We start from the raw sequence: 23,629 nt of genomic DNA on the forward strand, positions 1-23,629 counted from the left end.
AATAGCGGGTTGTTCGCAAGGCGCGAGTTGACTGTATTTCCACAAAATGGACTTCTCAGAGGTCCATCCAAGGGAAAAACGACAAGAACAAAACCCCAGAGAGGCAAACAAAAAGGGATGCAATTGAACTACTTTTATTAAAAAATGATTGCCTATTTTACACTCTACAGACCTATGGTTTACTTTCAGGGTACTATTGTGAATTTTAAATTTATTCCAACTACTCGTTGATTTTCATTTTCCTTCACAGTAGCGAGGAAAATTTGTTTCATCTTTACTCATCGATTGTTACTACCTTCGTTTTCCAAGAATCACGCGCACGAACCAAACAAACAACTTAGAGTAAATTTCAATGCGGTCTATACTATTAAATTAGTGACTTAATTCTTTTCTGGGTACAAAATCACTGCACGCCGTGGAGTCCTTGTCTTGTTCAAGCTTCATCGTGAATTATCTGTTGTTTGTAGTCTGGTTTTATAGCCTCAGTCAAAGACTTGGCATACATATCCAGGCGGGATGTCATCTGAAAAAACAAAACAAAAGTTACTTTTTGAGTGACCCAAGTAGTAAGTAGAAAGACGGGCACCATCATCTTTTTAGCTCTCATTTGGGGTACTTCTTCAGATGTTCTATTAAGAAGGAAATTTAGAATAGCACTTTCACATGAAAATTCATTCTGTACTGCGGAACATTTCAATCAACACATCGAAAATATTTGATTATTAAAAGCCTTGAAGCGATCTGGCTGCAAGTCAAATTCCCTAGCATCTCGGTCTTATTTTCAGTTATATATAGGCCACCAGATGATAATGAATTCTTCAATCTCCTAAGATGCCCGCTCGAAAAGACCTAGTTGAAATCATCAAACATCGTCTTGTTGGGTGATTTCAACTGCGGTTTTTCTATGGGAGATGATTTGAACGGCCTTCTGTCGTCGTTGAGTAGGAACAGTGAAAAACTACGTTCAATCTTTGACATGTTCAATATGCAAAACATCGTAGGGAAGGCCACGTCAACAACGTTAAAGTCACGTACTTTGGTAGAACTTATTGTGACCACAAGAAAAGACCTTGTTAATTCCACGGACGTATTCCCACTGAGCATTTCCGATCACAACTTCATATATGCAACACTACGCTAGGCAAAATCCAGTCCGATATTTAGGGAAATCAGATTTGCGATAAAGTAAGTTAATTTCTTATATTTCATTCATTTTATCAGTAGGTAATTAGAAAATTAGATAATTAATTAGATACACGACCCCTCATGCATGTAGTGCTTAAACGATAATCGTGTTTTAAATACAGGATTTACTTTACGCTTGAAGAACAAAAGACCTCCACCGAAGTACATAAGAACGAGAGACTATAAAAGATTGGATGAGGACAAATTCAGATACGACATCGAAACGGCGCCTTTTCACATCTCACAGGTTTTTGAAGACGTGGACGATGTCTTATGGGCTTGGCAGCACTTATTCAATATTATTTGCGATGAACACGCCCCATTGAAAGAAGTCACATTTGGAAGCACATCAGCACCGTGGATCACCAATGCTATTCGCTATAAAATGAACCGGAGGTATAAGCTATTCAAGGCAGCAGTTTCATCTAAATGCCTCAAGCTGCGCCAAGAGTACAAGCAAGCTAGAAATCAGGTTACGTCGGCTCTAAGGCAAGCCAAAGCCACATACTTCTCCAAAATGTTCACAGAAGTCAAGACATGAAACTAGCACTTAATAGAACTTACTCAATAAAGCGATAAATCCAACGGAGCACAAGAGCATCGGCCCTCTCAAAAGAGACGACGGCAGTCTTGCGCTGACTGACGAGGAGAAAGCCAGTCTAATGAATTCATATTTTGCAACGATTGGAGAAAAGCTGGCAGCGGTACTTACGTGTGTGGATAATGGTCAACAATCCATCGTACATACTACAAACACAAGCACTGAACCTCCACCCCTTGCAGAGCTCGTGATTTCCCAGCGCTCAATACACGAAAAAGTATAATTATGCCTACCCCTTATTATTACATTGTTATTAGGTCTTTCTTTTATTTTATACACAACCCCCAGCTTTCTAATCTAGTCTAGTCTAGTCTAGTCTAGTCAATAAGAGGACAGACGCATAAAAAACTGACGTCAATTTGTTTTTTACAATAACAAGACCCCAAAATGGTCAAATGCCGGGAATAAATGAGGGGAAAAGACGACATAAACTTGCCGTAAACAAAGATAAGTGAATTTAATTCAAAGTGAAGCGAACATTGTCAATGGCTTTTCTTGCTTTTGATTGGCTACTTAAAAAAGTTCATAAAATCTCATTGGTTAAAAAGTTGACAGTTTGACAGCTGAAAGTTGAACTTGAAAGCTTGCAAATTACAATTTTATCCGCCTGTACTTATTGATGATAAAAATGAGCCAATCACCACGCAAGAAATGAGACAGTTATTGTAAAAATTACTATGATAATCTCGTGCCCAGATTCTCAAACTGGTAGCGAGCCTTATCTGTATTGCTGATACCGTTATTGGAGTAAGAGATTTATTTTTACTTTAAAAAGACACAGACCTGAAAGCACCACTTGTCTTTGACTTGTCTACAAAGGTTCAAATCCACCTCGGTCACGAGTAGACCATCATTAACTCTTGACAATCCCTGTGACAAAAGAATTGTGCAGAAAATAAAAAAGTTTAGGAGGGTCGGCGTATCTCCAATATCTCTGTATCTTAATTAAGAAATTTGTACTTAAGATATTTCAATAACCTAAACGTGACAAACTTACTGGAGTGCGACTTCCATCTGGTGCAGCAACATAGGAGGAACCTAACCAAATATTCGGACAATGATAAGTAAAGTACACCCAATCGAGAGAGGGAAGTTAGAAATATTCATTCACAAAGATTAACAAATGATTTTGAGGAGGAAGAAAGTGATGTTAGAAGTAACAAGATCTTAAGAAAACTGTGTGAAATTTTCCCAAAACTAAGAGCTGTGAGCAAGCTCTCTCCCCATCACCGGCTACTACAAGAGTTGCCCAGACCGCTTGCTTGCACTCATGCAACACAAGTGACTGAACAGTTTTAAGAATTTGGTAACTGATAGACAAGGGTCATTGGATGTACATAAGCAAGTAAGACAGTAGTATATGGAGCATATACCAAGTGGTAGTTTTGCTCACTGGCTATCAAACAGTTGCAATAAAACTCACCATAAAAGTGTCCAAAATCCTTGTGAGCTTTGCAAGGAAAAAAAATTATGACCAGTCACAGTCAGAAATTTTGTTAAACAATATCTGTATAGCCCAAGCCTGCTTTCCTGTTAGCAACATTCTAACAGCAATAAAACCTTAGTTTGTTACAAAGCTGCTGGGTGCAACATGGAATAATCACATGACTAGCACAATTTTCCAATTACTGTGGAAAAGCAAATTAATTTAAGCCATATTCATTTCAGTACCTGAAGCACAGGAAAATGAACTTAAGCTTAGTCACCAGTCACTTTGATTTGGTACTGATAGGTTGAAAAACTGTATGATTTTGATGGTCTTATTATTAATAATGATAAAGAAGAGCTTCTTCCAAAAAGATGAAAATAACCAATTGAGGACTGGAGTGCACAACTCATACCCTATTTCAGACCAAAATGGCTAAAATCTATACTCTAAAAAGACCAAAACAGCTCCAAAAACAGTACTCTCTAGTGCTGCACATACCTATATCAATTCTGGAACAATGGCAAATAAAAAATAAAATATGTTACAAGTGTTCTGCTATAAACAAACAGTTACCTGGTTTGCCATCTCCAGATGTAAACTCATTTTCAAAGACTTCCTGTTAGTGGTAAAAGAATATTGACTTGAGTAACTGGGAAAAATTCTTAGGTGAGAAATTCCAGAAAACTCAGATAAAATCAAACTTGTTAAACAAAATTGATTTCATTACAAAAACACAACAAAAGAGAATGGATTGAAGCAAACTGCACTCACAGTGCCAATCCTGTTTATTGCCACTGTGAAATAGTTATTAGCAATGGATGCACAACGTGCCTCAATGGGCCACATTGGTTCACTAGAAAATAAAGATAACACATTACTTTGTAACCTTGTGGTCTGAACATAATGATGGAAACCTTATACCCATACAGTGGAGTCCCCATTTCTTAAACCCTGCTTCTGTGTAACCTTCCGATAGCTCAAACCAAAAGTTGTATTCCTTTCATCAGTTTAGAACACTATAATTTCTAACCCCAATTTCAAGAAACTACTTGATTTTTCAAACCAATATTTATTTCCCTGGGAGATATGAAAAATCAGAATTCCACTGTATATAACACGTATACAGCTGTGTGGGTAAAGTTGTGCTGCTTCAAGTTTATGTATTACCACTGCTTAGCAAAGGTAAAGGAGGAAAACTTGAAGCAAGCACATGCTTAAATCTAAAAACAGAATAATTAGTCATTGAAAGGAGGCCTATTTTTGTTGTATAAACTTGAAATTTGCCAAAAAAATAATGAAGTAAGTTTAGTTTATCACTTTGTACCTAAGAGCACCCACAGTTGCTGAAGGATTAAAGCAAATCTCAGCACCGTTTACTCCATACATCAGCCAGTTCAGGGGATGATGTCTGCCATAACAAATGTTCACAGCAATTCGACCTGTAACAAACCAAAGTAATTTACACTTACATTTACATTTATACATGGACCTCTACATGGCAAAGGTTGCCCATCCCACCATGGAGTGCTTAGTGCAGGTGCATGTGATCAAGTTAATATAATGCAAAATACTACTGTGCTGTCCATGGTGCTCTTATCCTCTGACTCTCAGTAAATTATTCCTTTCAACCCTGATGTCAACATTCATGTAGGAATTCTCCCTTGCAACAGTCCAGCACTAGAAAATTATGGAAGATTTTCACTATTTGTTTAGACAAACTCCTTTTGATGATCTGCTGAGTTCTTAAAAGCTCGACTTTTTAAAATATTTTGGAAGTTGATCATAATGTTTTCAAGCTCAAAGTTGTAAGTGTCACTATGAGAAAGAAGTTTCCTATTCAATGACTGTCATAAAACCAAAAAGGCATGTTTAGTTAAATAGAGCAACAAACAAGACAAAACCTGTTTTACTAAAACCTTGCAACCAGTGAATATAGAGCATTACAAAAGTCTCTCCAGTACTCAGATCATGATTGCTTTGAATGATCAGTTCAAATATGAATTATTTGATATATTCTTCATATGTTCACTCTTATTGACACTAGGCCAAGCTACAACACACCAAAGAGTGCTTAAGTTTCTAAAGTAATGACACATCTCATGATCAGCAAATGCAAATAACTGAAAGCAAACAGTGACGTGAATTTTCTTAGAAGTTACCGAAAGTTATAGCAGGCACAGTGGCGGATCTTGGGGAAGGGCCCAGGGTGCCCCCCCCCCTCCTATTTTGGGTAAAAAATAAAAAAAATGCAAAAGGAAGAAAAGCCAGCAGAACAAGCAACCCCTCACCCAAGGGTTCAAGGTCTGGATCTGCCACTGAGGCATAACTGGAATGAAAATTTTCATCCAGTGCTTACATTTTACCTTTAGTAGTAAACAAATTGAAGCAACACCTTACTTACCAAATTGTGTCTGAAACACTGGGTGCCCTGTGTCTCCCTCCATATAATAAGTTGACTGTGGATAAATGACAACAAGATGTTTCAGTGACCAAATGCTCAGTGTTACAAAGAAGAAAAGTATGAAGAAAGGGAAGGAGAACAAAATTATTGTCTTTACCTCATTGAAATCTCCAATTCTAGGAATGTGATTTTTTCTTGTTTTTCCCAAGACAGAACCATTGTTGGAAATTATAACTGAAGAATATGACATTTGATTATAAGTTTAACATATTCATTAGAATACTGGGTTAATCAATATGTAAATTACATTATTTTACTAGCTTAAGATAAATGTAAATTTGTTTAAGCACCTGTGGTGTTGTATATTTTGTCCTGGTGAACACCGTCTCTCTCCAGAATTGAAGAAACAATGACCATGTTGTGCTGTTTTGCAAGCTAATGAAACAAAAAGAAGAAACTTTTCCATAAATATTATCTGCTGCTAAATTATTGTTTGTATTAATAATAATTATAACCCCAACAGAGTCTCTTTTGAATGGGATTCCACATCAAAAAAAAAAATTTTTGAGTAGCTATAGGTGGGTTAATTCATCATTGTCCTACTTGTACCATTTCAAAGCTACATATTAACTCTATCAGAAACAACAGCTTGAACAGTAGACTTAGAGATGATCCTGAGGTTGACTGTTCATTTTCAAACCATGCCGAATATGCAGGCAATTCAGAAAGCAAACTTCTTTAAATCTTCAATTGCAAGGAGCACAAAATACTTGATGGTTGGAACTATCATAACATTGTGAGTTTTGATTTCCTTTGAGTTTCAGTGTACCTGCTTTAGGAAACACTTGCTGAGGGACACCAAAAAATAAAACTCATTGATTCCCAGGGACATCACCTAAGGCTGGTTTTCACTAGGTGCAATTAAGCATAAGCTGACATGGGCATATGCAGTTCTTTAGATGTTGATAAATAGCAGCTTTTTTTTAGGGAATTTCTTGACAAAGGTAATACATTTTGACTTACTTGACTTAAAACCTTTCATCCTGTGGGGGGCATACAGTAGGTCCTTAAGGAAGTCTCTCCATCTCTCTCTGTCCTGTGACTCTCTCTTCAACTGTTGCCAGTTTAAACCTGCCCCCTCATCCCCCCCTTCATTGACCATCGCCAGCTGTTCCTTAGCGTGATACTGTTTATAGTGCCCTTTTGTTTCTGCACATGTTGATATTTTATGCTGTATACTTCATATCTATTGTTTCAGAGTAGACTCTTCATTTTTTTTTAAAGAAATCCACTATATCATCTCAGTTCCCTGCATAAAAGTACCTGATTGGGTATCACTAAATCTGCTGTCAGTAATGAACTTACCTCCTGACAAAGTTTAACAGTGGGGCCATCTTCTGCTGACTCAGCAAACTCTGTCCATGGATGCTTTTCACGTGTACAAAAAGCAAATGGCATGGCTGTTGACCAAAACAGCAGAAAGCATGCTTACAAATAAAAAAGATTTGAACAAACATCTAACTTCCCTGTTAGTCAGCTAGACATAAACGGTTGACTTGATTTACTTGTTTAACTTTGTATATTTCTAATTAAACCATGCTGCATTTTTTTTTACTTACTCCAACATTCTTGAAAACAGATTACATTAACTCCACACAGGGCTGCAGTCTCTGTGATTTCTTTTATTCTTGCATGGAGAGCTGACAGCTGTTAAAATGACACACAAACATTTCAACTTTTATATGTTCATCACCACATACATGTATACAAAACAGATATAGAAAGGTGATATAAAAAGACACTATAAATTATATTGGTCTGACACATTCTCACCATCCCCAGAGACAGAGAGCAGTATTGTTGGTTACCACTGACAACTGAGACCTAAACAGCCACACAGGATGAAGTTTTGAGCATGCCCTGGGGACTCATTTTGATTGAAGACAATCAGATTTAAGCGAAGTCCGTCAATTACAGACTTCCACATGGGAACTGGAGTGGGAACACACCAGGGCTGAGACTAACCATTTTAACATCATCATACCTTCATATTAGGGGCATACTGTCATTTAAGCAGGGCAATCTTAAACTGATTAATTTTGATCTGTTCACCTGGTTTGCCAACGGGGCAGATGTGGGTAACACTATTTTATTCTGAACAGCTCCAATTCTCACAATACGAGGCCTGCGTAGTTGCTCTTCCTTGACCTCAAACTTGTATCCTGCCAGTTCAAAATTTCCTTCCTCTGCCAATTTCAATGCTGCCTCAGGTAGCTCCAATTTACTATGAATCCAGGAAAAAAACATGAGATGTTTATTTTGACTCTATATTAGTCCAGGAACATTTTTTAATCAAACCTGTCCAGAAAAAGCAAAATCAATATTTCTTAATTACTTGCTGATATTTATGGCTCTGTCAATTCCAAGCCCACTCATCCCCCCCACCCCCAGGGCATTTTCTCACAAAGGGCTGCCCAAGGCTGGGACATGTGACAATTTAGTCAGACAAAGAGTTCTACATTGGTACTTTTTGAAAACACAAGCGAATTTTTAATACAAGCATCAAAAGTATTAACCCTATGTAAAGAACATAAATGTAAATTCTTTTTCTGAAATTTGACCCATGCATTGGAAACTAGTTGTGCCCTACCAACACCCCAATAAATTCACGTTGGACTTCGGTGTGCGAGAAAATTGAGGTAAGAAACGATGGCAAACAGCATGATTGACAATTTTCATAGGAAGAGTTGTGTGCCTAGAAGGCTAATGAAACCTTCGGTACATTTTTTTGATAAATAACAATCAAATTTTTACTGATAAATATATATACATTCATTTTGATATCTAGGTTGAAGACTTATATTAGTTACCAGAAAATTTATTTTTGACGCTGTCTCGTGATCCCACTGTGGGGGCATTTGCAACCTTATGGAAACAAAATGTCAAATGCCCATCAAATACAGGGGAGGGGGGAAATGAGCAAGCTTAGAATTGACCGAGCCATAATATTTCTTTTGATTTGATGAATTATTTAGTGCTTAGCAAATCTGCTGGGTTAAGATGCCTCATATGCAACTGTGAGAAATGCAAATTGTGATGGGGGCACAGGAGAGGAATTTGGAGGGAAGGAGGAGGGAAGAGGTGAGTAGAAAGATGGGAGTTCAGATCGTCCCATGTCCATGCCCCCAGCCCCCTCCCTTTAGGAGGTTGCTCTCAACGCATATTTTGATGGACATTTTCATCTGATAAAGAAAAAAAAATTGATTTTAGAGAGGGATGTCATGCAGGCACGTTTTCCAGCGAGTTGGGGGGCGGGAGGGGGGTGGGTGGGAGTGGTGTGTGGATAGATTGAGGAATGGTCTTAGTCGGTAAAGTGACTCCTTCCATGGTCTCATAAGGCAGCCAGAACAATGTACGTGTCTCGCGGTGAATAAACTTTTGCAGCTACAACACATTCGCAATTCACCTTAGTTTGCAATTTCAACATAGCAGTTCACGTTGATGCATTGTACATGAGTCGATCGAGAAGTAATCTAAGACCGAATGTTCACGTGATTGTCTCGGCTGAGATGAAAAACTTACCTGACTGGTTTTCCATACAAAATCCTTTTCACTTCTTCCAGTTCCTTTGGTGGAAGGTGTTTCTCCAAACAACTTTCTAAACTCGTAAATTCGGCCGCCATCTTGTACCAGTTCACGCAGAACGACCTTGAGTGACCGATTGCACTCGAAAGAGTCTGGGATCAAAAAGTAACATTTTTTTACCAACTAGGGTAGGCTGGAGTAAAACATATTCATTCCCTATTATGTACCAAAGCTTTAAACGCATATGGAAAATTTTGCTTTCAAGTTGTTTCTATGAGATGAAATATTATTTTAAATAAAAATAATTCCATATGACTCAAAAAATTTTCGATGTTATGATTAGTCAGTGACCACGCCACCCTCCCTAACGCATACGAAGGATCCGATCGCCTGATCTGATTCATTGAATGACTTCAATTTTTCCAGAGTTATAATGCATAGAGCAAAGCTCAGCGAAAATAGACGCTTCCCTTGTAGATTCACAGGCGTAGCCAAAAGGAATCTTCGTTCTGTCTGCTTGGAAACGTTTTCTTCAATTTTTAATGAAGTGAATTTGGAAATGTCCTGACGAATCCCGAGGGGCGCTGTGCAAAGTGACGTGGCGCGCCAAATTGCGAAATTTGACAAATAAACCTTGAAATATTTGTCGAAAGACCGCAGCGTTACCTGGACAGCGAAGGACGATTGAAGTTTCAGGAAGACAGAGCTTTCCTATTGAGTAAGAACGCTCGGTAGTTCTTAGAAACGCATATTTGTACTATTTATGACCGGTAGCACGAGCTTCGTTTCAAGTGACATGGCTTCTGTGAAGGAAGAGAGAGCGAGGTTGATGTGGAAACCAAGGCCTGATCGATCGACCAACATTCACGATTTTCAGTCAGTCGTGAACGAAGCTTTTGGCTTGGATTTAAGTGAGTCAGTTCTTTATTTCTAATTTATTTTTTGTTTGTAACTTCATCTTGTTATATCATTACGGTAGTACTTACAGTATGAAGTGTGATTCCATTTCAACAACAGTCGGGTGACGTTTGTTTAAATGAAATAAATATAAAATATATATACTTTAGCCTATAAGTTAAGTATAATTATCTGTACTTTGCCTAACCATTTGGATCTCCAGTTGTCAACTCACGTAGTATTGAGAGACAGAAAAAGCTGTACACACCTCCAGACACACCCCCCATACTCCCCTCTTCCAGGACTACCCAATTATTTTAACAATGGAAGGATGAGTAATGTCTGATTGTGAGACTAAAAAAATTATATTAGCCCAGTAAAATCCAACCCAGAGACAAATTTATTTGAACTCCCAAGAGTGGAAACATTGTGTTACATTTCCGCCATCCACTGATAGTCAGGGCTGTAGCTAGCTAGTGAACCAAGGCACTTGCCTCTGTAAAAAGTTTGAATTTATTTATTTCCAGTTCCTATTAGAGGCTATATATATAAAAAGACAATATAAAAGAAGCCTTTTTTGCCTTTGTAAGAATTTTAGTCTGTTTACAGCTGTCATGGTGATTTATCCAGTGACTGGTATTATTCATCCTTTGAATAATTAGGTTGATATCAGCCACCGTAAATTACGGTGGCCAATTCACATTATCAACCCAGTTGATAAAACCAAATTATCTTGTTATACTCCCCACCGACGCAGCACCACAGTTTCTTTAGAAACTTACCCCCTCTATTCATAGGTTGATATCAGACAGATTGATAAGTTGTAATTTATTTGTGAGGTGGATTTATAGGGCCCCAGTTTAGATGAGCCAAACTTAATACCAATTTTGACTAGTCCAAACTAGCAAAAGCATGCTAAGTTATTATCAAAATATTAAATACTGTACATATCTACTCTTCTTTTGAAATTATGTATACAGAAACTTATGAGGAGCTGCGGAAATGGAGTGTCACTCATTATGTAGATTTCTGGGAGATGTTTTGGAAATATACAGGCATTGTCCATTCTCAACCATACGAAGAGGTATTACAGTTAGCTATGAGACAGTTAATTTATTAATAGTTTTTTTTGGTACCAGTGTGAAGACATTGATTAAAAAAGTGAGCCGTTTAGTTGGGCTTTGTGACATAATTTCCACTAAAATTATTAATGGAAATACCAGAAATGGAAAGAGCATGGAGCATGCAGCTAGATAGTAAGGTGTGATGGATATAAGATAGCACAAGTTGTAGAAATGAACAATATTGTAATATTATTAAGTTAACAAATAGTTCATAGCTGGTTTTAGTAGATAGGAAACCAGTATCTAATCTGCTAGTGAGAAGTCTTTTGCTGTACACATATTTTAAATTCTAACAAAATAATTTATGAGTACTCAAAGTGTATCAGGTTAATTGTCTGATCATTGCACACAGCAGTGCTATTCTAATTGGTAAGTAACATTTTTCATTCAAGGTTTTAGATCAATCTCAAGCAATGGCTGACATACCAGAATGGTTTCGTGGAGCTCGTCTTAATTTTGCAGAGAATCTTTTACGTTATGGTGATGACAAGGTTGCATTATACACAACAGGTATGCAAAACTTACTGGACCAAATTCATAATTAAGACGGATTCCGCTTAAAGTTCAAGCAATAAATGCAAAAATTATCTACTAAAAATCTACTCACAGCGAGGTAACTTTTTGAATACTATTTAAAACATCTCACTGTAATTCATTTCTCTAGGTGACCACGCAATTAAATCCCCAAGCATTCTCAAGAAATTTTAAGTCAAACCTCGTAAGAATGCTCAAAGTGTGTGTTATTGTGTTTTCAACTAACGCAAAACGTCTGTTTTAGCTGAAATATGGATAACTTCAAGTTCAATTTTCTCTCACGGGGTCAGCTTGAGAGCTTAATTCTTGATAAGATCTTCTTACCTTTATTCAAAATATAACCATGCTATGAGGTAATTTTGGTAACTTTATTTTTACCATTATTGCTCGAATGTTCTGCAGAAATCATCTTAAATATTTAAGCATTCTGATAGGAATTAGCAGTACCAACCCATATTAAAGCATGGTAAAAAAAAGTTTTTGAGACTATAATTCATCACTTTAACAATATGCCCTCTCAATCTTGTAACCAATGCAAAGATTGAGGTAATTAAAGTAACGTAAAGTTTGTATAAAAGCCAAGTGACCCATCATGCGGGCTCTTATCTCCAGTTTCCTTAGCATGAGGTGACTAGGAGTATTTCTTCTCTGCTCTGGATGATGGGATGTGCTAGTCGATCATAGGGTGACTCCCCGGGATTAAATTCTCCAGTACCCATTTATACACCTGAGCGGAAAGAGGCACTGTGAAAGTAAAGTGTCGTGCCCAAGAACACAACACAATGTCCCCGGCCAAGGCTTGAACCTGGACCACTCAATCTGGAGTCAAGCACACTCTAACTATGAGGCCAGTGCACCTTCCACAATGTAAGGAGAGATAACACAAAATAAGAAAAAGAAAAACTCATAAGTGAGATAAAGTCTCAAAACAGACAAAACAACCTTTTTATTTTGCATATGCAGGGGAGGGACAAAACATTAAAAGCATAACATACCATCAACTAAAGAAGAATGTGACGCTGTTAGCCTCTGCACTCAAAAATCTTGGTATCGAGAAAGGAGACAGAGTTGTTGGTATGTACAGCACATGTTCATTGAGTATTTTATTACCTGGAAGTATATTGATATTATTGTTACTCAAAGACGTATTTTCATCTGACTAGTTGCATAATCTTTCACACAAACATGAAGAAGTACGGATTTCCTAATGTATAATTGCACTTGATTGATATTCAAGTATCCTGAATGCATGCAAAAATACATGTTCAGGGAAGACTTTTTGTCTGTGGCAGTGAATAGGAGAGGTTTCCTGCACAGTTGACAGATTTTGACTTTTCCATTAACTACCCACTGATCTGTGACATCTTCCTCATCAATGATCCTGTTTTCTAAGAGCTTCAAGAACTAGCTACTGGCAAGTTTCCTCACTATAGGAGCTGTGTTTGCAAACAATCCTGAATGAACACCCTTCTTTTGTCTTCCTTTCAAGGTTATATTCCCAACTGTGCCTTAGCTGTGGAAGCCATGTTAGCTACTGCCAGTCTGGGAGCTGTATGGAGTTCTACGTCACCAGATTTTGGTGTCACGGTAGTTACAAGTTCATGATTTTTGGTATTTGTTTAGAACTGCTTTTTAGTTCAGGGGTTTCAGTAAGGGCCAGGCACCAGGCAAATTGACCAGCTGTGTGGATGATTTTGCGTGCCTGCAGTTTGACCATCTAAAGGAAAGTTCTTGTTATAAAGAGGTTCCATTCAAAAAGTTTTACTTGCCTGTAAAAACCAGTCACTGTACCCTCTTGATGAAAATGATCAAGCTTAACTTGCAAACTGCAGGTCAGTAAAGAGGCCAAGTTACTGACATTGACATTCTTGAACCCTTTCAGGGTGTGCTGGACAGGTTTACCCAAATCAAGCCAAAGGTTATTTTTTCAGTGGAAGCAGTCAGATACAACAGTAAAATACACAACCACTTGGAGAAACTGACTCAAGTAGTGAAAAGTAAGTCAGCTATTTCAATAGTTTTGTTTTATAGTATTTCTACTTCATTAAATTTTGTCATTAAATTTGATTTTAAGTTAAAATAATTTACAACAGAGTCATGCATTAGCATAAAAATTAATCATATTGTGTTGAATATATTTCAGACCTTCCTGAACTAGAAAAAGTTGTTGTGATGCCTTTTGTTGGAAAAGCAGATGAAATTGATCTCTCTAAAATTCCTAACAGGTATGTATGGGACCATTTATCAATGTGAATATCTTCAACTAAGTCTGTTTCAATCTATAACCAATTAGTAGTGTGCTGACACTGACAAAGACAAGTTCTGTTAACTATGAAGTAAGCATTATTAATGACTGACTTGAGCCTTAGATATTAATTCTTGTCATGAGGTATAATGGCTACTGCATTAAGCCGGGTACAGATTGAGAGACCCGGGTTCACTTGTGGCCAGGCACAATTCTCTTACGGTGCTTCTCTCAACCCAAGAAATATTATTTCCTATGAACAAAATAACAAAAAATAATGATATCAGGCTTTTCTAATATCCCTATGGTAAGAACATACCTTTGTCAGGTTTATGCATATATTCAAGTTGTATTTAATTACCTCTCACTTTGATTTGCTCCTAGTGTTTTGTTGTCTAAGTTCGCAAAGTTTGCAGATGAAGAGCCAGTTCTTGAGTTTGTACAGGTTCCTTTCAATCACCCTCTGTACATCATGTACTCCTCAGGAACAACAGGGCCACCCAAGTGCATGGTTCATTCTGTCGGGGTGAGTCAAAAAATAGCAAACATTATAAAACTTCTTCCAGAAAAAAAAAAAACATACTCTCCCCACAGAAGGGATTGGAATTTCCTTGGGTTGGGGTGGAGATTCTGTAAGAGCCAAAGATTTAAAGAAATTTATGAAGCTTTAATATAGGAATTTTTAGAGGAGTAGGGGTCTAAGGGAAAAACCCTTCCATGGGGGAGGTATGGTTATTTTTCAGGAACTACACAATGCAACTTTTGATTCACAAATAAAATAAAAAATGTAAGATCATACTACACTGTAGACTTGAATAACTTTTTAAAGACTGTTTAGTGGGACTTGTACTTTGGTTGTGCGTTTAATTTCTCAAGATATAATGTTGGATTTGACTCTAGTTGGCCCTTGCACAGTTGCTTGTTGTAATTTTTCAGGGTAAAAATTAAATTCAAATTTTGTAACATGCAAAAAATTTGATTAGATAATGGACAGTTAACTGAACCACTCATTGCATATCTTGAGTCAAAACCAAGCTAGATTTTTCACACAGGAGTAGCACAGGAGTAGCACAGGAGTAGCATTTTTGATTTTTGAGTTCTTGCTTAGTCAAAAACATCCGCTCTTAGTAAATACATTTTTGCTGTGGATTTGTAGGGAACGTTGATCCAGCATCTTAAAGAACATGTCCTTCATGGAAACATGACCAGACAAGATGTGATCTTTTATTACACAACAGTAAGTAGCAGCAAGGCCATTCTTTTCAGCCTTAGCACTTGGATTGCATCAGATGTTACTGCGGATATACAGATTTGTCATCTCTAGCAGTGGTACTGATATTTTCATTGGGTTTTGTTTTGTCAAGTCACTAAAAATTCCCCAGATGCCCAATCTGTCTACGAATCTGCCGTTTGAGAATCAGACTGCTCAGTCATCAACAAACTCGTTTAATATAAATTGAACACTACCAAGTAGACATCCTACTTGATATCAAGGGCTACTGAAAATGATTTCATTTTGCCAACAAATTTTAAAAGTAATGCTTGTCTATTATACTATAAAAATTGACATGACTAGACTTTTCAAATCAATATTAAACTTCCCAGTTGCAGTAATATTGAAGACCGATAATGCCTGTAGAGACAAGCAAGCTCAGCTCCTCTCCCCTCTCTCCCCCAGTGTTTGCATTTTTCATGTCTTGCACTCAATTCACTTTTGGCAACTGGAAAATTGTATTTAAAAGTGTATAATTATTCAATCTTTATATGCAAATTACAACTCTTCTGTGTGAGTGACTGTAATGCATTTACATCATCTCTGTAGACAGGCTGGATGATGTGGAATTGGTTAGTGTCAGCACTTGCTGTTGGAGCCTCCTTGGTGCTGTATGATGGCTCACCATTCATTCCTACACCTCATGTCATATGGGACTTAGTTGACCAAATAGGGTGAGGTTTATAGAAATAATTATCGAATTACATGTATGTTATTGTGGAGGTGTGGTGGCCTCATGATTAGTGCACTCAACTCTGGATCGAGCAGTCCAGGTTTGAGACCTGGCCAGGGACATTGTGTTGGTGTTGTGTTCTTGGACAAGACACTTTACTAACACAGTACCTCTCTCCACCCAGGTGTACTAAGAGGTACTGGTGAATTTAATGCTGGGGGTAACCCAGCGATGGACTATCATCCCATCCAGGGGGGAGTGGAAAAATTCCTAGTCACTTTCCGCTACTGAAATCGGGATAAGCACCAGCCTGATGGGCCACTTGGCTCGTATGCAGGCTTAACCTACTGCTATTTAGATTGACACTGGCCTAAAGTTGTCACCATTATTGACATCCTGTGTGGAGACCATTTTGGGATTGCTTTTTGCACTGAAGGTTAATAGAGTGTAACTGTTTTATTTGGTTGTTTGTTTGTTTGTTTGTTTGTTTGTTTTACTCTTTGTCTTGTGTCAAATTTCTCGCTTGACATGATATGGGGGAGGGGAACAGCAGATTCCAAATCTTTAATTCTGTTCTTGCTAGTTATTCTTAGAGGCTCTACCTTCTTTGTGATTTGTTTTATATAGCAAAATGTTATACAGTGTTGAAATTTGTTTTCCATATTATCTTGGATTCGTACTCCCTCAACCAATGCAGTGTTGGTTGAAGATGCTAGTCAATTAAACATTTAAAAAGTCTCCATAAATATTTTTCTTCTTGCACTGTAGAATAACTATTCTTGGTACTGGTGCCAAATGGTTGTCAGCTCTTGAAGATAGGGAAGTACAGCCAAGTAAGTGTCCTTGGTGGTCATGAGATAATTCACGTATAAATGTGTTAAAGGTTGTCACAGGTCAGGAAATGGTCGGGGGAAAAAAACTTTCCTAGGTCAGGGAAAAGTCGGGGAATATTATTTTCAGTTAGGGAAAAATGACATTTTAATGAAAAGTTCAGGCAGGGAAAATTGAAATAATTAAACACGACTGATTTATAATATTGAGGGCTGAAAGAAACACTTTAATAGGGCTTCCTTAATGAAGAAGAAAAATTCGTTGAAAACGCATTTATTTGGTCTTAACTAATGGATGGAAAGGATGGCTGCAAGGCGAGGCTAGAAGTCACTACTATGTCGGACATTTTGTATTTATTTGGTTGGTGAAGTTTTATATTTATGTGGGAAAAGTCAGGAAATTTTGAAAGGTGATGCCGGGGAGGCAACCCTTTGTTAATTTCTCGTTCTTGGATATCGACAGAACGGAGGGGTAATACAGGCAGGCCCACGCTGACTTTTGTTTTATTCAATTCCAGTTAAGACACATAGCCTGTCAACCCTACACACGATTTTGTCGACAGGCTCCCCCCTGAAACCAGCCAGTTTTGACTATGTTTACAGCAGCATCAAGGAGGATGTACTTCTAGGATCCATCTCGGGTGAGTTTCCGTTATTGGTTTTGCTCATAATTTTCGTAGCATACGCACCTTGGCTGTAATTAACCAGAATCATGTCATGCCGTACACAGAGCCAATTACAAGGGTGGAAACCCGGGGGAACTCCCACATAAAACGGACGGGGGTGCTCATGGTACCTTGTAGGGGTTAAAAAAGCGGTGTTGGTACCTCTTAGGGTGTTCAGCCTTAAAAGGTCCACAGCGGCAGTTTTTGCGGTACCTTACACGGTATGATGGGTCACTTGGCCCGTACGCAGACTTTACCTACCTTACCTTTACGGTATAGAGCCGAAAAAATATGACGGGAGATAATGTGTTATGTAAAAATTGGTACCTATTAGGGGAGAAAAAATTTCAAGCCACGCCTACAAAACAGGATCTTGGTGTCTCCTAGGGGTTCTTTTCAAAATTTCCGACGAGCACCCCGGTCTTTTTTCAATGGGAGCCCCCCCCCCCCCCGGGGGGAAGCCGTTGTGTCTGTTATTTATTGGCGATATTGCACGATTTTTACGCAGCCGTAAATTTTACTAACATTAGCTGCTGCGCATATAAGTTACATGGCCGTGGTATGGAAGAGTTGCGTAAAGCGTTTTCTTTTTATGCCACGAATAACTCATGGACGAATTCTAACTTTCTGCTCTTTTCAGGAGGCACAGACATCATATCATGTTTTGCTGGTCAGAATCCAACTGTGCCTGTCTACCGCGGTGAAATCCAAACACGCAACCTTGGAATGGCTGTGGAGAGCTGGAGTGACGAAGGTAACCGTCTCATTTTGACCTATTCTTTCCCGCAAATTTGTCCCGTAGCTCAGTTCAGGCGCAAAGAAGAATGTTCGAACTTGGTGCGTTACAATTTTTTTATTTTTTCTCGACAAAAGGACTGGGGATTACGTTAGTCTAGGAAGTGAATAAAACCTTCTGGTGTTATTCAATCTGTACATTTGACATCAGCACAGTTGCAGACTAGACAATGTTTTTAAAACGTATCTTTTCTTACTGTGCCGTTTAGTTCCCAGATTAGAAAATATTGTTTTGAGGTCTGTTAGTTTTTTAATTTACGTGGTTTTCACATGATTACAACTGGTATCAAAACACTTACCTGGATAATCCCCCAAATTAAAACGTGTGGCTCGTCAAGTGGCCATTAGCAAGAATTTCCGCCCACTGAAGGAAGTTATGCGGGCTATAAATGTGACCACACGCACAAACATTACGTAATATAAATTTGAGCAGGAAAGTTGGAGACAAGCGGCCACCGTCACGCGACCAACCTGTCAATATCTACATTTAAAATCAAATGGTGCGTTTTATCGGCGACAACAGTTTTATTTCAGTTAATGAATGACAGCAAGTGTTTCCCAGCTTATAATGAATCAATGAACTATCTCGTTCATCAGGTGTCTAAAAAAAAAGTACAGAAGGTCACAGAGCGAGTACTTATTTGGTAGCTCGCCAGTAACCGTAATACTACTAAGCTGGACCTTGCACTCTTCCCATTTGCTGTCATCATTATTATAAAGTCGTTTTCCAGTCTTGCCAAGACCTACATTATTTGAGTCTTGCTAAATCCCCTGGATGGGTTTTCGATTTCAGTTAATCGACGAAGGACTAAATTGTTCCAGGAGTAGCACTAATTTGGAATTCAGTCATTGTAACTTCAAAGAGAGCCTTTTGAGCAATCGCTGCCTAGGTTCCCAAAAATCCGGGAAAAATTGAGCCGTTAACAGCATAGCACAGAGACTTTCGTCTCCCGCATTGGCAAGTGGGACGGTAATTTTCTTGTGAGACATTAAACAGCGTGATTAATCGAGTTCAATGTAGTGTACCTGACATTTAAGTTGTTCGTGATGTTTCAGGTGAAGCAGTATATGATCAGAGTGGTGAGTTAGTCTGTACCAAGCCCTTCCCGTGTATGCCGATCTACTTTTGGAATGATCCACAAGGACTCAAATACAAAAAAGCCTACTTCAACAAGTTTGCAGGTGAGCGATGAAGCATTTATTTTGTCGTATTTGGGTCCAAAAGCCAGACTTCCCAATCATATTAAATCATTTGAGTTTAAAGAATTTTAAAAATTACATCAGGAAAAGAGATTTAAGCATTTTAATTGATGAGCCTGATGATTGTAACTCTTTTTAGGTGTCCCCAATTAGCAGCAATGCTAAATCTCATTGACACGTAAATAAAGTTATTATTATTATTATTATTCATTCTTAGCGAGGATAGAACTGTTTTCTAACGAGTAATCACCTAGTCAATCGCTTAAGTCATAGTGCAATAAACCGATCAATGGCGGCAAACACAGGACTGATTATCGCGTGCAGGGCAAAAGCACGACTGGATTTGATTATGTACTTACTGAATACTTTTGCTCAGGTTGCCTAGAGCACGCCCCTCGAGAAAACGTAAAACCTAAAGCAAACACACACGTAAACTGGACTAAACTGGCAAGTCATTAGAACATTCACTTGTTGTACCTTCGGCATCGTCGCTGAAAGGGAATTTTGGGGTTAAATTAGGGGCGTTAAGGAAGGCCCGTTTACGAAAAGATGTGATTGGTCTATTAGAGTTTTGATTGTGTTTTAGTTTTAGCTTCATAACAGCTAGTAGAAAAAATAAGTGACGAGATTAAAAACAAATCAACAGTCAGTGCTACACTTGAGCAAGAGTACTGTGCGTCCGAAGCGTAACTGATCTCATTCTGTCATATATTGTCACAGGTGTATGGACTCACGGAGACTTCTGCTCAGTCAGTTCTTCCACTGGAGGAATTCTTATGTTGGGAAGAAGGTAACATGGAAGCAATAAAGCGTTTGGCGGCGAAGAGTTGATCGACGATAACATCACGAATTGAAGGCCGGCTGTAATCGTGACATGCTGGCGACCGAACCCGTTCAACTGTGGCTCCCTATGGAGCACTTTACAATCACCCGCTTGAGGCTCAGACAATGACCCTTCCCCACGTACATTTCGTTTTAAAATTTAGCAAAAGGCTGCAGTTTATCCATTTCTGTGAACTGTCGTATGGTCCTCTTGATAATTTTGGGGGGTCTTGCAGTTGAACAACACCCCCTCTCGGAAGTACTTCATTCGGATTTCTTAGTAGCATTGTTGTGATAATTACTGCGAACAAAGAAAAAATAGATAGATAATATAAATGAACGAGACACTAGAGACAGGGCAGAGTCACTAATTACATTTCACTAAGATTGGTGAACAATTTTGACAACAAGCCAATTCTGAAATCTAACTGAAATACAAACTGATTACCTTTTAAAGTTATCGAGAGCTCGCACAAATTCATCCACGGCAATGTGGCGGAAATTCCCAAACAGAACCCACCATTAATTGTATTTGTCGTCTTGTGTCCTACTTGTTATCAAACCAAACGGGTGTTTGCGAATTTTTGTCTCTTTTTGTTTTTAATTCAGTGATGGAACTCTTAACCCAGCCGGTGTCAGATTCGGGAGTGCGGAAATTTATAACATAGGTCAGTTTAAAAAGTTTTCTCTAAATATTTCAAGACTTTTTTTTTCAATTTTTTGTGGCTACCTTTCTTAACTGTGCTGATCAGTAGATACTATATCTCTAACTGCTTTCTAAATGAACTGTTGCAGTGGAGAAATTCGACGATGTGGAAGACAGCTTGTGTGTTGGTCAGCAAACCGACGATGGAGAGCGCGTTGTACTGTTCCTGAAAATGAGCAACGGATTTACGTAAGAGAACATTTATAATTACTCACCGAAATGAAAAGAGGTCAAAGCCATGGGTAAAGAGGAGATAGTGAGATTCCAATAATATGAGTCCCAACGGGACACCAAAACTTGGCCCGGCGTGTTAACGACGTGGTCGTTTCAAAGGGTTCCTTAAACACAAGAAATGACTAACTTGAGTTTTGTTCGGCCAAACTAGTGTTCGTCATAATCAGGAAGCCCTGATGCGCGCTTGCTTGCACTGTACAAAGAATGTACGAATCGTTTTTCGCTGATTTCCTCTACCCAAAACGCTTTTGGCATTTTGGGCGCAATTTAAAATCTAATGTTCAGAGAAAAGGGTATTATCAGTCAATTAGCCAATCAGATTACGAGAAGTGAATTATTTACTATCTTGCTAAAGTCCCTACGAAGGCGAACAAACTTTGTAGCAATAGCAGTTACTTTATATACTGTATATACCCAGGCGAAATTTGCGACTGCCATTTTACTGGTGGTAGTATTGTCTCACATAAAGACGACCGGTGGTCTTTTCATGAGTTACTTTAAAAGCTCTACTTGCAAATATTTTATTATCAAAGGAACGGTGGTATGTTATATGTAACACACCTGCCTTCAACGAAAAACAGTTCATAACATTAGTGATTCGTAAATATTTTTTTTAAAATAGTTGTTCACTTTTGTACTTTTTAGTTTTAACGAGGAGTTACTGGCTCGGATAAGAACTACAATCCGTCAGCGACTGTCAGCGCGACACGTACCAGAGATTATACTTGAAACAAAAGAGATCCCTTACACAGCAAGCGGAAAGAAAGTGGAAGTAGCCGTGAAACGGATAATTGCAGGAGAGCATATCAAAAACAGAGGAGCGCTCGCTAATCCCAACTCCTTGGACCTTTACTATAACATTCTCCAGCTTAAACAGGGATAGTGTTGAAGACATAAGAGTAGAAACAGAGTAGAGGAATATTTTTCAAACTTTTCCTGACTCCTGCACGGCACTCTCGGGCTCTCAAACTGAAACAGTAGAATGGAGACCATCCCAACACAATAGTATCTTCCAAATGTACAATTTAGTGGGGAAGAGTTTTAATATTTCACTGGGAGAAAAAAAACATACAAATGACTTTCATGGGTCGCGTGATCTAGGAACCTGTTCGCATTACCAGTCGCATCTCCAATTTGATTTCAAAAGCATCCACGTGTGAAAAAATGAGAGATTATGACTTGCAAAACACACAATCGACAACACACGAGGCCATACGGTGAATCTAAACGTGGATATATTCGCCGCTGTCGAGTCGAGCCTTGACATGGTACTTGTGGGCATGAAATAACCTGATTATCACTAGACATTGAGGAAATACTTTCCAGGGAAAACATTGTGATGAGGTCAATATTTGTAATTATGGGAACATGTGATACAGTACGTATTTTTACTCGTCGGTTTTAATTTTAATGAAAAATGTGATGAATTTATACTGTGCACGATACTTTTGACTCTGAATGACGTCCAACACCCTTTATCTTTGATCGCTTTTCTTTCCTTTCGTAGTCAGCTTTACTGTCACAGCCAAAGCAAAAATGGCCTAGACATCGCGGCTTGCCTTTCCAATGCGCTCCTTCTTGACTCTTAGATTGCACTCGGTTGTGTGTTCATCCATATCAGTATAAATCGTCAGTGGCCCTAACTCAATAGTAAAGGAACACTGATTTGAGCCAAAGCCAGACCTAGGCTCCTAACCTTGTACCGGAGTTTTCACTAACAGTCTGCCAAGTTCGCTTACCAGCCAAGGGTAGGAAAACTCGCAGATTTTGTCTTAAATAGGGTAAGGGTTTGGGAGGCGGGCCTCACATCCCCGCACAATATTTCGTTGAATACACCCCCCCCCCACCCCACCCCAGAGCGGTGATATCACATCCAGTTCTTGGCTCTACATCTTACGGCGTCCGAATTAACTGAATGACGCGGCCTGGAAGGCTAGACTTGTTTGAGAAAACAGGGTATCGATTAGACAGTAAATGAGATGTATACAGTCAAACGCAAGCAAAAGTCCTCGTGACTGACTATCGCCTCTTTCATTAGCGTACGTCGCCATGTTTGAATCAACCCCTCTGCACGGCGCATTTTGTAACCCTAGAGTCTAGAAGTTGCCAAAAAAAGTTTTAGCTTTAAGAACTAAGTAAAATCCACTGGAGCACCACCACTTCTTAAGCCCCAATGTTGGTTTACTTGCTGTCGTTGTGGCCAGAGGACAATCTAGATAGGTATCAAAAGTTCTTGGTATGGTGAAAGCCTCTTACGACTGAGGAACGGGTCATTATGTCGATTCGACCACCTCGTTCAGTACAGTGTCTTGCTCTGAGACAGTTCTTGGTGCAAACAAAACCTCGATCAATTCTTGTAACCCATTCAGGGCGTGTTACCGAATTCCACCTCACTCGTAGATGGTGAAGAATACAAGTCAATATATGAAA

General features: G+C 38.6%; 2 protein-coding genes across 3 annotated transcripts; one reads left to right on the forward strand and one right to left on the reverse strand.

Moving 5' to 3' along the window:
* Positions 1-118: 118 nt before the first annotated feature.
* On the reverse strand, positions 119-12,769 carry LOC145463559 (beta-ureidopropionase-like). 2 transcript variants are annotated; one of them, XM_081447325.1, is made up of 15 exons: positions 12,752-12,769; positions 9,199-9,353; positions 7,729-7,900; positions 7,236-7,323; positions 6,982-7,076; positions 5,967-6,051; positions 5,774-5,850; positions 5,617-5,671; positions 4,540-4,654; positions 3,987-4,068; positions 3,789-3,831; positions 3,210-3,236; positions 2,784-2,824; positions 2,570-2,656; positions 119-523 (listed from the first exon to the last, which is right to left on the reverse strand). In XM_081447325.1, the coding sequence occupies exons 1-15, from the start codon at positions 12,752-12,754 to the stop codon at positions 434-436; spliced, it is 1,215 nt and encodes a 404-aa protein (XP_081303451.1). In that variant the 5' UTR covers positions 12,755-12,769; the 3' UTR covers positions 119-433. The 2 variants fall into 2 exon arrangements, with proteins under 2 accessions (XP_081303451.1, XP_081303452.1); XM_081447326.1 differs by lacking the exon at positions 12,752-12,769 and having other exon boundaries at positions 9,199-9,342.
* LOC145463558 (acetoacetyl-CoA synthetase-like) lies at positions 9,376-23,038 on the forward strand. Its single transcript, XM_081447324.1, has 18 exons — positions 9,376-10,112; positions 11,079-11,182; positions 11,615-11,732; positions 12,720-12,830; positions 13,246-13,343; positions 13,639-13,753; positions 13,900-13,981; positions 14,386-14,527; positions 15,158-15,238; positions 15,824-15,948; positions 16,716-16,780; positions 17,296-17,418; positions 18,083-18,196; positions 19,294-19,419; positions 20,158-20,227; positions 20,869-20,927; positions 21,055-21,154; positions 21,845-23,038. Exons 1-18 carry the CDS (start codon positions 9,965-9,967, stop codon positions 22,080-22,082), a joined length of 2,019 nt encoding a protein of 672 aa, XP_081303450.1. The 5' UTR covers positions 9,376-9,964; the 3' UTR covers positions 22,083-23,038.
* Positions 23,039-23,629: the final 591 nt, after the last annotated feature.

This window comes from Orbicella franksi, chromosome 12, assembly GCF_964199315.1.
Source record: "Orbicella franksi chromosome 12, jaOrbFran1.1, whole genome shotgun sequence".
In the NCBI taxonomy this organism is placed as follows: domain Eukaryota; kingdom Metazoa; phylum Cnidaria; class Anthozoa; order Scleractinia; family Merulinidae; genus Orbicella; species Orbicella franksi.

What these genes read in the sequence shown, in the direction of transcription:
- LOC145463558 (XM_081447324.1), top strand. Translation starts at nt 9,965, where the DNA reads ATGACCGGTAGCACGAGCTTCGTTTCAAGTGACATGGCTTCTGTGAAG. An exon ending in CTCTCTAAAATTCCTAACAG is followed by an intron (nt 13,982 to 14,385) that starts GTATGTATGGGA and finishes ATTTGCTCCTAG; the next exon opens with TGTTTTGTTGTCTAAGTTCG. An exon ending in TGATCTTTTATTACACAACA is followed by an intron (nt 15,239 to 15,823) that starts GTAAGTAGCAGC and finishes TCATCTCTGTAG; the next exon opens with ACAGGCTGGATGATGTGGAA.
- LOC145463559 (XM_081447325.1), bottom strand. An exon ending in AGTGTTTCAGACACAATTTG is followed by an intron (nt 4,655 to 5,616) that starts GTAAGTAAGGTG and finishes GGTTTGTTACAG; the next exon opens with GTCGAATTGCTGTGAACATT. An exon ending in AAGACAAGTGGTGCTTTCAG is followed by an intron (nt 524 to 2,569) that starts GTCTGTGTCTTT and finishes TTGTTTTTTCAG; the next exon opens with ATGACATCCCGCCTGGATAT.